This window comes from Macaca fascicularis, chromosome X, assembly GCF_037993035.2.
Source record: "Macaca fascicularis isolate 582-1 chromosome X, T2T-MFA8v1.1".
Classification (NCBI taxonomy): domain Eukaryota; kingdom Metazoa; phylum Chordata; class Mammalia; order Primates; family Cercopithecidae; genus Macaca; species Macaca fascicularis.
The window spans coordinates 19451083-19466090 of NC_088395.1; the positions used below are offsets into that span (position 1 = coordinate 19451083).

Here is a 15008-nt window from a genome sequence, read left to right on the forward strand (position 1 = left end):
CCCTCAACCTCACACTCACTTTTGCCCGAGTGCAGCAGCAAGGACAGAAGTGGCCGGTGTCTTCAGATAATTTTGCTGGAGGATGTAAGAGGGAAGCTTGAGCCCCACTTCTCTTCTCCTTTCCTCCCAAGGTCTGTGGCAGTCAGTTCCCCTCCTGTGTTCCTTCCAGAGCCGCCCCACACCCACCCCAGAGGTGAAAGCGCAGGAGTACCTGGTGTGTGTCAGCGGACCCACCGGTCGCTCTGGCCTTCTCGGGGGCAGTGCGCCAGGTCTGCTGAGAGAATTGGTCTTAGGCGGCCGAGGCTTTTTTGGTGGTATGGCAGGAACGGAGGGCTTCTGTAAATCCAGTTTTGGCTCTCTCTCTGGTCTTTCTTTAAATCATTGTTTAAAGAAAACAGACAGATCTAGTGTAAGTGACAGTACTTAGATGCAGATCACTCATTTCCTGCTTAAAAAAAAAATCACCGATGCTATTTCTGAAGGTGAATGTGGAAGGCCAAGAGCACCACTTATTCTTTGTCAGGTTAGAAGAAGTCCCACAGAGCTCACTGTTCCCTCCCTTGCACACCTTCACTCATGCTGGTCCTTCTGCCTGAAGCGCCCTTCTGGCCACTGCCATACTCCAGTTCTTCAGCATACTCCAGTTCTTCCTTCGAAGCCTGGCTGAAACATGACACTGTCATGTTCTCTTCCCAACAGCTCAAAGGCAGACTTCCTTCCTTCCTTACCTGAGCATTACAGGGCAGCACTTTACAAACACGCTCAGACACTTTCTGGGTGTTTGCATGTTTGGCACGGACTGTAGGCTGACAGCCCCTGAGGGGAGGGCCTAGGTCTGGTCAACTCCTCAGAGCCGTATGTGGTGCTGGCATGGAGTCAGGGCTCAGCAGAGGGCTGAGGGGTTTGGTCAGTGGCCCACAGGACCTGCTGGCTATGGCAAGGAAAGAGGCCTGACATGTCTCAGGGTGGCCTCTGAAAAGGGCCATGAGTCAATAAAAGGGAGAGCATTTCAGGGAACAATGAGTTCTGGATTCTTCTTATGCACAGTTTGAACTTGGAAGGCAAACTAGGACTTCACAGGTATATGGTTTCTAAGGCTTTCTGGAGTCAGAGCTATTAGAATGAAGTTGAAGCCAGATCTGTTGGACGAACGGGGCAGTGGTCAGTGACAGCCTCATATTTTCTGTTCCCAACTAGCCTTGCTCCATGCATGGTATAAAAAGCATACATCCACATTCTTCTTGATAAAGATGGAACTTTAGAGAGTTGCCCATTAGACTATAGGCAGGTTCCCTATGCTTACTTGTAAGATGGTACTCAGGACAACTTTTACTTGCAAACACAGACTCATGTTGTTTGGGTCCCCAGATGGTTGGCAAAAGGTTAAAAAAAACCCATCAGGGCTGGGTGCGGTGGCTTATATCTGTAATCCCAGAGCTTTGGGAGGGCAAGGTGGAAGGATCACTTGAGGCCAGGAGTTCGAGACCAGCCTGGGCAACAGTAAAACACCATCTCTACAAAAACTAGCCGGGCATGGTGGCACACACCTGTAGTCCCAGCTACTCAGGAGGCTGAGGCAGGAGGATTGCTTGAGCCCACAAGTTCGAGGCTGCAGTGAGCTACAATCGTACCACTGCACTCCAGGCTGGGTGACAGAGCAAGACCCTGTCTCTAAAAAAATAAAATAAAAATAAACCCATCAGGTATTATTGTGCTCATCCCCACAATGTGGGGAAATATGCTCCAATCAGGAATGCTGGGAACTCATATTATGGCACACAGGGGCCAGAGGAGGAAGGGCTCTGTTGAAACGCAAAGCAGGGGACATTTCTCCTATTGCAGCAGGACAGGAACTCCAGCAGCCTGCAGGATGAATGGAAAAGGCAGTTTGTGCTTACCCAACGGGGAGAACAAGTCTCCGGGTAGGGCTGATTCCCTGGCTTCCCTATTGCATCTGACCAGGGATTCTGCCTCCCTGACCCACTGTGGCATAGAACAAGGGATCATGAGAGGGGAAGGAACTAGCAATGTGGGGCCGCTTGGTCAGCCAACTAGGGTGGTTGTTCACATGTAGGCCTAGTCCATAGGTCAGCATGGACTAGTGCAGGAAGTGTCCCTATCACGGAGACTGGCTATTACCCAGAAACTAGCCATGTATCCTCCATGAAGACAGAGGGTGGTGTCTGGTTAATTCACACCACACACTTTTTTTTTTTTTTTTTTTGAGACAGGGTCTCACTCTGTTGCTCAGGCTGGGGTACAGTGGCGTGATCACAGCTCACAGCAGTCTTGATCTCCAGACTCAAGCGATCCTTCCACCTCAGCCTCCCAAAGTAGTTGGGACTATGGACACAGGCCACCAGGCCTGGCTAATTTTTTTTTTTTTTGGTAGAGATAGGGTCTTGCTATGTTGCCCAGGCTGGTCTTGAACTCCTGGGCTCAAGCAGTCCTCCCGCCTCAGCCTCCCAAAGTGCTGGGATTACAGGTGTGAGCCACTGTGCCCGGCTATACCAACGCTTTTATACAAAGAGTTATTCATATGGTATATATTCAATGGCTGTTTTTTTCATCAATCTGTGACACAGACCTGGCCTTCACAATGAGGTTCCACAAGTCAAGTTCTAACTGCTCACTGCGAAAGAAAGAAGTATAGCTTCTTAAGAGCTTGTAATGTTGGTACAATTTTTGGCAGGCTGACATGAAATATTAAATTTCACAATAAAATTTCACGAGACCACCAAGGAGCACCTCCAAATAATTACATTCATTAATTCAGCATTTCTCTTGTGACTTAAGAATTTGCTCAGCCTCCTGTTCATAATAACTTAGCACTTTTCCCATAAAAATGTGTGATCAATCAATCCTAGACACCTAATAAAATGAGTCCTTCTACAGTATGCAGATTTCTTTGGGAGAGACTCTCAAAATGGTAGGAGTCAAACACGTTCATAAACCTGACTGCAGGACACACATTAAGCTACTTCCCGGCCAGTGACACTCCTGACCACCTTCAGGAGACTCCAGGGACCAAGCTGCTTTTCCCAGTATTACCATGCCACCCTCCCCTCCTCCAGTATCCTTGACCAAGGACATTTGTCTGTAATAACGTTAACCAGAGTCAAGGGTCCATGAGTGACCAAAGAAAAGAGCTTTCATTTGTTTATTTCTCTGGATGTGAATTTCACTAAGCCAAATCCATCCATCAACAGTGAATGAGCACCTTGGGACACTAGGCATGAAGGACAGGCTAAGTGGAAACTGACAGATATATACCAGGCTCTAAAGGAACTTACACCTGACTTCAGGGTGCGGAGAGGGTGGCCGTGGTAGAGACATCAGGAAACAGCAGCGATGTGTTAATTGACTAGACTGGTAATTTTTCATATGATGAGAAATTCTGGTCCCACGAAGTACCACATAACCCTCTCCTACTTCCTTAGCAATAGGATTTGTAAAAGCAATCAAAACAAAACCATGATCACCACATTCCAAAGGAAAAGCAAATCCTGTGGGTATTCTGGACTAGCTGTGTAACAGACAGCTTCAGCTCTTGCTGTTCTAGAAGTGCCAATGAAGAATTGATTTCATACCTTTTTCTTCTGTTCTGTTGGGAAGCATTTCTGGTCTTTCAGGAGGTATCTTTTTAATTTCATGTTTTCTCTCAGTGGTGCCTAGGAAGGAAAGGGTAATAGTGATCAGAAAATGTTTTCTCTATTCAATTATTAGACACACCAGCATTTAAATCTTTATCAGGTAGAGCAAAGTCAATAAGTTTTTTTCCCCTGAGTTGGGTGTTAGCATTACCTGGCAAACACGAGCTGTTTAGAAACAGAGAAGTCATTTCTGGCCTATGTCGTTAAGCTCACCTGCCTATGTATCCTTAATTTATAAGAACACCACTAATAATACTTTCTGATATTTAAGCCTGATTTCCTTAGGCATCAATATAGTCACAGGAAATCACTGGGTGGGGGTGGAGCATGTGTATAAATAAATGTCAATTATCAAACTTTACAAATAAGGGGCCACTGAATGTTGTGTTCTACCAATAAAAGGGGCTTTCATAGGAATCTGGATCCCATTTTGTAGCCATTTTAAAATAGGGCCTGGAATTATCTGATACTCCTCCCAGTAAGAGGTGAAGTCTACAGTCCCTTGCCAGGAATGTGGGTGGGCTTGTGACTGCTTCAACCAGTGGCAGGAATGATACCATGTAACTTCCAAAGCTGAGTCATAAAAGTCCCTGTAGTTTATGCTTTATTTGCTGGAATACTGAACCTCCATGTAAGAAGTCAACTACCCTGGAGAGGCCACATATAGATGCTCTAGCCTATAGCCCCAGCTGAGCCCAGCCTTTCAGGCACCCTTGCCAAGGGGAGCCAGACATGTGAGGGAAACATTCATCCTCGAAGTGGATCCTCCAGCTTCAGCTAGTTCAGTATTCCCAGCTGAGGTCCCAGATATGATGGAGCAGAGACAAGCCATCCCAGCCATGGCCTGTTCTTGACCCACAGAATCCATGAACATAAGAAGGTTGTTGTTTTATGCCACCAAATTTGGGGTCCTTCAAGTATTACATTTTTTCAAATGTACCACTTAGCATTTAGTCTTTACCCACATAGACTGCAGCTGCTCCCTTTCCTGGGGTTTTCTCATTGGCGCCAGTGGCCTCAGACATGTAAAAGCACTTGAGAAATAGCGAAAGCACAAACCAGTCAAAAGTACTCCTCTTATGTACGGACTGGGTTGAGTTCTTAACAAACTCTTTACACGACCAGTTCCAAAGGTGGGTGCTTGGTACTAGAAATCTCAATTACACAACCTCAGAGGACAAAAGAAGTTAAAAAAATATCCACCAAACACACCCTTTACTTAATTCCTCTTAATGACTCACTACAAATTAATCACTGCATCTCATTTCTGTCAATTTGATATCTGATTTTTTTTTGGTAAAATAATCAAACACGAGGAAAGCTGATGATGGAGAAAATATGAATATCTATCTCCCCATTACAAAGGAGTTCCCAATATCATTCAGGCAGGATAAATGAGCAGTAATCTATGAAGATTAAATGCCATCTTGCTTTGCCCCACAGAGACCCATCATAAACTTTAGTAAAATTGTTTTAAAAGGGTAAGAATTTGCCTACCATGCTACAATCTACTCACCTAACAATAATGAAGTCAGTGTCATTCCTAGAGACACAGAAAGAACTGACAATCCTACTATACTGAAGAATCCAATCTTAGCTACATTCTAGACTGCCTGAGCCTTGGACTCCTCAACTAATCTCCATGGTCTCTGATCAATTACCAAGGCCTACAGGGAAAGGGGTCTTCAGAGAAAAGCAAATAAATAGCTTGCTTCAATTTCAGCACAATAAAATATATGGCCAGAACCACTAGGTGGCAAAATGAAACTGCTCAATGCAAACAAGGATGGGGGCGGAGCAAAAGATGTAATTAACATCCCATTTCAGGACTTAATCTCTATAATTCTCAACTATGCCAAAGGGAATGGGAAAGGAATTTGGGGTCAAGCTTTTCCTCCTAACTTGGTGGGCCAAAGAACTTAAAAATCACTTCTTACTAAGTTTATAAATAAACCAATCTGGAAATTTATTGATAATTTAACTGTTATAGAAATATCATAATTGTGAATGTGTAGAACTAAAAATACCCCTTCTCTTCTATTTTAGTTGTTAATTTTTTAAAATGCTACTTAACTAATTATTCATGGAGGAATTTTTCCCTATAATTAATTTTAACTATTATAAAGAGGAGTTCTACTGGGAAATATGAAATATCTTTTTATATATGAGAATCCAGTGTGAAACGAGTTACCAAATGTTCGACATCAATTCTTCCTCCATTATTCAACCTGAATATCTGAACTACACAGAAAAAAAAGTGAATCAGACTCTTCAAAATTAAAAAAGAATCATGAGGAAAAGTATTGCTAGAAAAACATCTTTTTGTTGAAGCGTAAGTGAAGTCAGTACAGATTTTCGTTAACCGCACGGGACAGACATTGAAAATTCAGCAACACTGTACATGCACAACAATGCTATGACCCGTGGGAAACAATCTTCCCTAAGCTGACCTTCAACTGGACACAGGTGAAACAGGGCAATTAAGTTCTTTTCTCCTCAAAAGCTGTTTACTTAAAAAACCCAAACTTGTTTTTTCTTTAAATTATTTCTGATCATTCTCTTTGGGAGCCTAGATTTTTACACTATATCAGGGTCACATTTTAATGGTATGTTTATCTTTTAGGAAAAACAGAAGTATCTTTAAAACCTGCCTGCTGAGATCAAATCGTAACTTCTCAAGTTGTCAATCTATGGCACTTGAACCAGGAATCCTGAACTCTACACTGAGGATGATTTGAATATATGCAAAAAGAAAGATGCACATTTTATTTGATGGAACCGAAAGGTACATTACCTGCCCCTTGTTTGATGACAGGAGCGGATGGAGGTGGTGGCTTCTTGGGTCTCTGAAAAATTAATAAAAATTATACCACATGAGACTGTTGGCAAGCCTGTCCTCTCACAGAAGGACCACAGACATTGTTTTCTAAGTGCAGTTTGGACAATTTAGAGAACCTCTCCAAAAAAATTGAGCAATTCTCTCTCCAGGGACGTCAGTTTTTGGCACCTCTAAATAAACACTACAATAAATCCAGTCGGCAAAACAAAACTCCAATCGACAAATGAAACGCCATTTCCCCCTTTCTAAATTTGTAACAGCCTTCTGGAAAAGCACGGCTCAGCAAAAATGGCCTGAAACCAGCAAGCACAATGGTACTCCTACGCTGAAGCTGCATTTGCAATTAAGATTTAATCTGCTGAATAACCATGCAATTCAAAAAGAGTCACTGTAAAGATTCAAAATCGAATCTGCTCTGGATGTAGGACTTTCAACAAAATGCAGGCTGAGGGCCCACTGCAGCCACATCAGGTTGCAAGCCTTTTGCCCCTTTCTATGCTGAGGCTGGCAGGCCATTTGTTAGACATCCCACAGACTCATTGTACACGTGATAAACTGGAACAGAGAGGGATTTTTTTGTTGTTGTTTTTGTTTGTTTGTTTTTGCTTCTTTTTTGTTTTTTGTTTTTTGCATATCAGCCGTGATTTGTTTTTCTCACACGCTGTCACTCTGTAGGTGATGGAGGCAGCAGTGCAATCAATGGCATTCATCCCTGAACTGGTTCCAGAGTAGCCAGCATTTTCTTGCCACCCAGGATTGACTGTGGGAGAGAGATGATCAGACTGGACTTGGCAAATTATTACATGGCCAAAGAATCCAGCCAGGGCACTGTTCTCAGACAGCTGTGTTAGGGGGAAGAGGGACCGAGGGCAAGGGGAGAACTATCTCAACATCAAAATCATTAAGGAAGGAAGGAAGGATGAGAACGGGGGAGGGTTTGAGCAGAACATCCACATCCCTGCTGACACTTCTCATCCTCTCTGGGCATCATATACTTGTGATTTTTAAAAAGCTCCACGAAGTCTCTTCTGCTCTCTGAAAATGTACTACTGTGACATTACCATTACCAAGGGGACCAGCCAAAGCACCCACCCGTCACCAGCCCTGACCCATCAGTGCCTGATGCAGCACTGCAACATGGAAAGAAATGGTTTTAAATAAAACCCAGAGAATATTACATCCACAGGGAACTTTCTCAGGGGGCATCATAGCATGTAGGCTCTGGATTCAATCACATATCAGCTTTGTTTTTTACCAGCTAGGTGATTCAAGCCAAGTTATTCCATTAGGTGCAGGCTGGGGGTGGGGGAGTTCAGAACTTTACTGGCATTATAAATCCTGGCTCTTTCCACTGTTACCCACAGATGTGGGGCAAGTGACCTCACCAAACTGAACCTTCTCATCTATAAATGATAATATGACCTCCCTCTTAGGAGAAGTTAAATTCATAAGCAGAAGTAAGTACTGACTTGTTTAACCTGCGTGACAGTGATATGATACCCATTTTGCAGATGAAATAATTGAGGCTTTGAGAGATGAAGTCATTTCTTGAGGTAACCAGGCTACTAAAAGGGGTTGGGGGCATGGCTAGGCATCAGGCCCAGGGCTGCCTGACCCACAGGCGTGCTGTTGGCCACCGTGAGATCCATCCTGCCAGAAAATGTCCACAAGACAAACCATCACACAGTCATGAAACCACACACAAGGAGTTTATAAAAACACAGGGAACTGTATTGTGTTAAAGCTGAAAAAAAGGATATCAAATTGCAGCTATAGTATGAGCTCAACTAGGCTGCAACATACACAGAAAGAAAAAGAGGAAAGAAATTTAAAGCAGTGATCTCTGATTCTGGGTGCATATGTGTGTGCACGTATGTGTGTGTGTGTGTGTGTGTGTGTGTGTGTGTGTCATTCTTAATGTTTTTCTGTATTGTCTCTACGAGTGCAGAGAAATATACTTTATTAAAATAAAGAAAGCTGCTCTAAGAGCCACCTGCCCTTACACACAGGTGCTCTGTGAGATGGATGTGTTTCTGCCTCATGGTCTCACATTATTCTTTCCCCTTTTGCCTGCCCCTTCTAGCTCCCCACTAACTCTTTTTCTTCCTTCCTTCTCTGTCACTGTGTTAATTAGACTGGGGACAGATGTGTGTTTACCTAACAAAAGTATCAGTGAAGTTCTGCCAGTTAACCTTCCTTTACCTCAGAATCAGAGTACAGGCATACCTCAGAGATACTGCAAACTCAATTTTAGACCACTGCAATAAAGCGAGTCACAAGAATTTTTTGGTTTCCTGGTGCATATAAAAGTTATGTTTATGCTTTACTGTAGTTTATTCAGTGTGCGATAACATGTCTAAAAAAGCAATGTACGTACCTTAATTTAAAAATACTTCACTGCTAGAAAAAACTAACGATCATCTGAGCCTTCAGCGAGTTGTAAACTTTTTGCTGGGGGAGAGTCTTGCCTCAATGTTGACAGCAGCTGACTGATCAGGGTGGTGGTGGCTGAAGGTTGGGGTGACTGTAGCAATTCCTTAAAGTAAGACAACAACGAAGTTTGCCGTATCATTGACTTCCTTTCGTGAAAAATTTTTCTGTATCATGTGATGCTATTTGATAGCATTTTACCCGGAGTAGAACATCTTTCAATACTGGAGTCAATCCTCTCAAATTCTGCCACTGCTTTATCAACTAAGCATATGTAAGATTCTAAATCCTTTGTTGTCATTTCAACAATGTTCACAGCATCTTCACCAGGAGTAGATTCCATCTCAAGAAATCACTTTCTTTGCTCATCCATAAGAAGTAACTCTTCATTTATTCAAGGTTGATCATGAGATTGCAGCAATTCAGTCACATCTTTAGGCTCCACTTCCAATTCTAGTTCTCTTGCTATTTCTGCCACATCTGCAGTTATTTCATCCACTGAAGTCTTGAACCCCTGAAAGTCATCCCTGAGGGTTGGAATCAACTTCTTCCAACCCCTGTTACTGTTGATATTTTGACCTCCTCCCATGAATCAAAAATATTCTTACTGGCATCTAGAATGGTGAGCCCTTTTCAGAATTATTTCAATTGACTTTCCCCAGATCCATCAGAGGAATCACTATCCACGGCAGCTATAGCCTTATTTCTTAAATAACAAGACTTGAAAGTTAAAACAACTCTGATCCATGGGCTGCAGAATGGATGTTGTAGTAGCAGGCATGAAAACAGCAATCATCTTCTTATACATCTCCATCAGAGCTCTTGAGTGACCAGGTGCATTGTCAATAAGCAGTAATATTTTAAAAGGAATTTTTTTTTCTAAGCAGTAGGTCTCAACAGTGGGCTTAAAATATTTAGTAAACCATGCTGTAAACAGATGTGCTATCATCTAGGCTTTGTTTTTCCATCTATAGAACAGAGGCAGAGTAGATTTAGCATAATTCTTTTTTTGTTGTTTTTATTTTTGAGATAGGGTCTCACTCTGTCACCCAGGATGGAGTGCAATGGTGCGATCACAGCTCACTGCAGCCTTGACCTCCCAGGCTCAAGAGATCCTCTCACTTCAGCCTCCCAAGTAGCTGAGGCCACAGGTGCACATCACTGTTGCAGGAAGTCAGAGACCCCGAACCGAGGGACTGGCTGAAGCCGCAGCAGAAGAACATAAATTGTGAAGATTTCATGGGCATTTATTAGTTCCCCAAATTAAGACTTTTATAATTTCTTACACCTGTCTTTACTGTAATCTCTGAACATAAATTGTGAAGATTTCATGGACACTTATCACTTCCCCAATCAATACCCTTGTGTTTTCCTATGCCTGTCTTTACTTTAATCTCTTAATCCCGTCATCTTCTTCGTAAGCTGAGGAGGATGAATGTCGCCTCAGGACCCTGTGATTGTACCAACTGCACAAATTGTTTGTAGAGCACGTGTGTTTGAACAATATGAAATCTGGGCATCTTAAAAAAAAAAAAGAACAGGATAACAGCGATGTTCAGGGAACCAGAGAGGTAACTTTGAACTGGCCGCCAGTGAGGCGGACGGAACAGAGCTATATTTCTCCTCTTTCATAAGCAAATAGAAATATCGCTGAATTCTTTTTCTCAGCAAGGAACATCCCTGAGAAAGAGAATGCGCCCTGAAGGTAGGCTTATCGACAGCCCCTTTTAAGGTGTCCCGTCTTTTGTGGTCGAAGGCCCCTTTTAAGGTGTCCCGTCTTTTGTGGTCGAAGGCCCCTTTTAAGGTGTCTCGTCTTTTATGCTCGAAGCCGAAGGGATGAAATAAGCCCCAGTATCCTGTAGTGCTCCCAGGCTTATTAGGAGGAGGAAAATTCCCACCTAATAAATTTTGGTCAGACAGGTTATCTGCTCTCAAACCCTGTCTCCTGATAAGATGTTATCAATGACAATGCGACAATGTGTGCTGGAAACTTCATTAGCAATTTTAATTTCGCCTCATCCGGTGGTCCTGTGATCTCGCCCTGCCTCCATTTGCTTTGTGATATTTTATTACCTTGTGAAGTATATGATCTCTGTGACCCACACCCTATTCCTGCACTCCCTCCCCTTTTGAAAATCACTAATAAAAACTTGCTGGTTTTATGGCTCGGGGAACATCACGGATCCTGCTGACATGTGATGTCTCCCCCCAACACCCAGCTTTAAATTTCTCTCTCTTGTGCTCTTTCCCTTTATTTCTCAACCCAGCCGAGACACTTAGGAAATAGAAAAGAACCCACGTTAAACACCGGGAGCGGGTTCTCCCGATACACCACCACAACTGGCTAGTTTTGTTTATTTGTAGAGATGGAGTCTTGCTATGTTGCCCAGGCAGGTCTCAAACTCCTAGGTTCAAGTGATCCTCCTGCCTTGGCCTCCCAAAGTGCTGGGATTATAGGCGTGAGCTGCCGTGTCTGGCAGCATAATTCTTAAGTGCCCCAGGATTTTCAGAATGGTAAATGAGCACCGGTTTCAACTTAAAGTCACCAGATGCATTAGCCCCTACCAAGAGAGTCAGCCTGCCCTTTGAAGCTTTGAGGCCAGATATCAACTTCTCCAGCTATGAAAGTCCTAGATGATATCTTCTTTTAATCAAAGGCTGTTTCATCAACAGAAAATCTGTTTAGAGTAGCCACCTTCATCAAAGCTAGATCTTCTGGATAACTTGCTGCAGCTTCTCCATCAGCACTTGCTGCTTCACCTTGTATTTTTATGTTATGGAGATGGTGTCTTTCCTTAAACCTCAATAACGAACCTCTGCTGGCTTCTAACTTTTCTTCTGCAGCTTCCTCACCTCTCTCAGCCTTCACAGACTTGAATAGAATTAGGGCCTTGCTCTGAATTAGACCTTGGCTTAAGGAAGTGTTGTGGCTGGTTCGATCTTCTATTCAGACCACTCAAACTTTCTCCATATAATCAGTAAGGCTGTTACTGATTGATTGATTGATTGATTGATTGAGACGGAGTCTCACTATGTTGCCCAGGTTGGTCTCGAACTGCTGGGCTCAAGTGATCCTCCCATCTTGGCCTCCCAAAGTGCCGAGATTACAGATGTGAGCCACCATGCCTGGCAATAAGGTTGTTTTACTTTCTTATCATTCATGTGTTTACTGGAGTAGCACTTTTAATTTCCTTCACGAATTTTTCCTTTGCATTCACAGCTTGTCTAACTGTTTAGTGCAAGAGGCCTAGCTTTTGGCCTGTCTCAGCTTTCAACATACCTTCTTCACTAAGCTCGATCATTTCTAGCTTTTGATTTAAAGTGAGAGATGTGTGGCTTTTCCTTTCACTTGAACACTTAGAGGCTATCATAGGGCTATTAGTTTGCCTCATTTCAACATTGTTGTGTCCCAGGAAATAGTGAAGCCCAATAAGAGGAAGAGAGATGGGGAATCGTAGGTCAATGGAGTAGTCAGAACACACACAAGATCGATCAATTAAGTCTGCCGTCTTATATGGGCACAGTTTATGGTGCCTCAAAACAATTACAATAGTAATGCCAAAGATCACTGATCACAGATTACCCATAACAGACATAATAATAACGAAAAAGTTTGAAATGTTGTGAGAATTACCAAAATGTAATACAGAGACATGAAGTGAGCACATGCTGTGGGGAAAATGGCGCCAGTAGGTTTGCTCCACATAGGGTTACCACAACCATTGAATTTGTAAAAAACGCAATATCTGAAACACAATAAAGGAATGCACGGAAGAATGAAGTATGCCTGTCATCCCTTATTTACAAAACTGCCAACACCCCATGGCCTTATTCTTCCTAGCCAAGTCCCAACGACGCCTACCCCTGGACATCTTCCTCACTCCTTGCAGGTCTGAACACTTCTATAACCAATTTCACATGAGCCTCCTTTCGCTGAGGCCGTTACCCCCAGCGACCTTGCCTCAAACCACAGGGCCCCAAATTTTAAAACGACAATTACAAGTCATCATATTTTCCAAGATTACTGGTCAAAGAAAAAAAATCCCTTTAATGTTGTGTCACATTTGATATGTAGCAGACACATGAAATGTGACAGAGCAGAGCAGAGGGGCACTGGGGGAGGGAGAGAGGAAAATGTTGCACTAACAGACAGTGTATGAAAAGTGTGGTCACAGCAAGCATGTGTGTGAACGTGGCAAAGGACAGAGACAGAAGTGTGAAGTTTTGTTCGGAAACCCGGCAGTTGCAGAGGCAGTTGGGGGCACAGTTTCGAAAGGAAGGAACAGTTTGTGAGCTGTCTGTCTTGCATCTACCACTCTTGATCAGTGCTGGCCAGGTGCCTGCTTTGCTTACTAGCAGAGGGGGTTTACAAGTTTTCCTCTTTTTTAATCCTTTACTGACTTCACTTTCTCTGGTTCCATCAAACTTAGCCTTTATGCTTTTTCAAAGGAGAAAAGATGCCACATTTTCAAACAGGATGTCTTTCAGGTAATTCTAAATAAAAATCAGGGCCAGGGTTCTATGCAGCCCTAGGCTGTACCCCTCCCGCAAATGATTCATGAAGTATTGCACATGGGCCTACAATGTTTTTTTAAAATGCAACAGGCCCAGCACTTTGGGAGATGGAGGCAGGGAGATTGCCTGCACTCAGGAGTTGGAGACCAGCCTGGGCAACATGGTGAAACCCCATCTCTACAAAAAATACAAAAATTTAGTTGGGCATGGTGGCACATGCCTGTGGTCCCATCTACTCGGGAGGCTGAGGCAGGAGGGTTGCTTGGGCCCAGGAGGCGGAGGCTGCAGTGAGCTGAGATCGTGCCACTGTACTCCAGCCTGGGCAACAGAGGGAAACCCTGTCTCAATAAAAAAAAAGAAAAATTAAATTAAAAATTTCATTTTAAACGCAACAGGAAGACAAGGCAGTGTGAACTGAGAAGGCAAAACAGGTGATTCTCTAGCAAAATGTGACAGTAGAAAATTCATCACGGGAGTTCACTATTCTCAAATAAAAAGACATGAGGAGATCATTTAGTTGATTTCCCTCCAAACATCCAATTGTGACTGGATAAAGAAAATGGGGCTGGGGTCCTCCGGGCTAAGTAGTAGGTCAAGGTTTCCTGTGTACGGTTTAACAGTAATATTAACCAGCTCCTATAGGTGTACACACGAAAACATCCTTTCAACTCAGGCAAGTATTTAAGTCCTGAGTTTTTAGAGGCACTTGTTCTATTTATTCTCTTTATCCCTCCCTCCATGGTGAAGGTAAAATGCTCTAGCTCCAAACTCAGGTGGCTTCAGCCTGCGCAGTTTGCAGGTAAGTGCTAAAAAAACAGTGGATATTAAGAGCTGCAAGTCATCATAGGAGTCCCCCACCACCCGCCACCCCCGCCGCTGAGATCACTGAGGCCCAGAAAGGCTGTTTAAACAGCTAGTTGGTAGCCAGAGGGCCCAGAACTCTACGTTTCTCAATGTCCAGACTACGGGAATTCATTTCACAAGAGCCAACATGAATATAATGGTAACAAAATCAATGAATCCACATTTTCTGATTTCTGGGAGAGCCGAATGCCTTCCACAGTCTTCATATATGGAGGGAGCATAGGCCTAAGTGCACACATGTCCATGTCTGCCTGTGTGTGGGGTTGTTGGCTTGGACCAAGACATGCAGATACCGTCCTTCAAAGGATATATTAGCTAGATTTGATTTTTACCTTTATGTTACCAGGAAGGAAACAGATATGAATGTTCTGGAATGAGAATGGGAAGACAAGCTTTGTTTCCTGTGAAGGATTTCAGAACTGACTCTGCCCTTTGTTTGGCAAGACTGGCCCTTCCCAAGCAAAAGGCTCATTGGCTGACTCAACTGTTCCCCTGGCAGGAATCTGGTTTGCTACTTTGCCTCTTGAGCTGGTTTACCTTCAGAACTCTGGCCCCAGAGATGTGATTTGTTAAAAACAAACAAACACAAACAGAAGTGTACCCTGATGGCTGGGTACCCTTTAGAGGGGCTTTGTTAGAGGAATATGGTGAGGTTCCGGAAGTAAGTCTTAGCTTGATTTTGAGCAATTCTGGACTTTGGGAGCCTC

The 15008-nt window shown here is 43.4% G+C and overlaps 1 protein-coding gene across 28 annotated transcripts in view; it reads right to left on the reverse strand.

Annotated features, from left to right (window-relative positions):
* Positions 1 to 15008, reverse strand: part of SH3KBP1 (SH3 domain containing kinase binding protein 1) — a 361548-nt gene that overhangs the window by 57995 nt on the left and 288545 nt on the right. For all 28 annotated transcript variants that reach the window (XM_074028997.1, XM_074028992.1, XM_074028995.1 and 25 more), the window contains 3 exons: positions 6448 to 6499; positions 3591 to 3671; positions 212 to 371 (listed from right to left, as the gene is read on the reverse strand). In XM_074028997.1, the coding sequence (XP_073885098.1) occupies positions 212 to 371; positions 3591 to 3671; positions 6448 to 6499 (293 nt within the window). The remainder of the gene's footprint in view (positions 1 to 211; positions 372 to 3590; positions 3672 to 6447; positions 6500 to 15008) is intronic.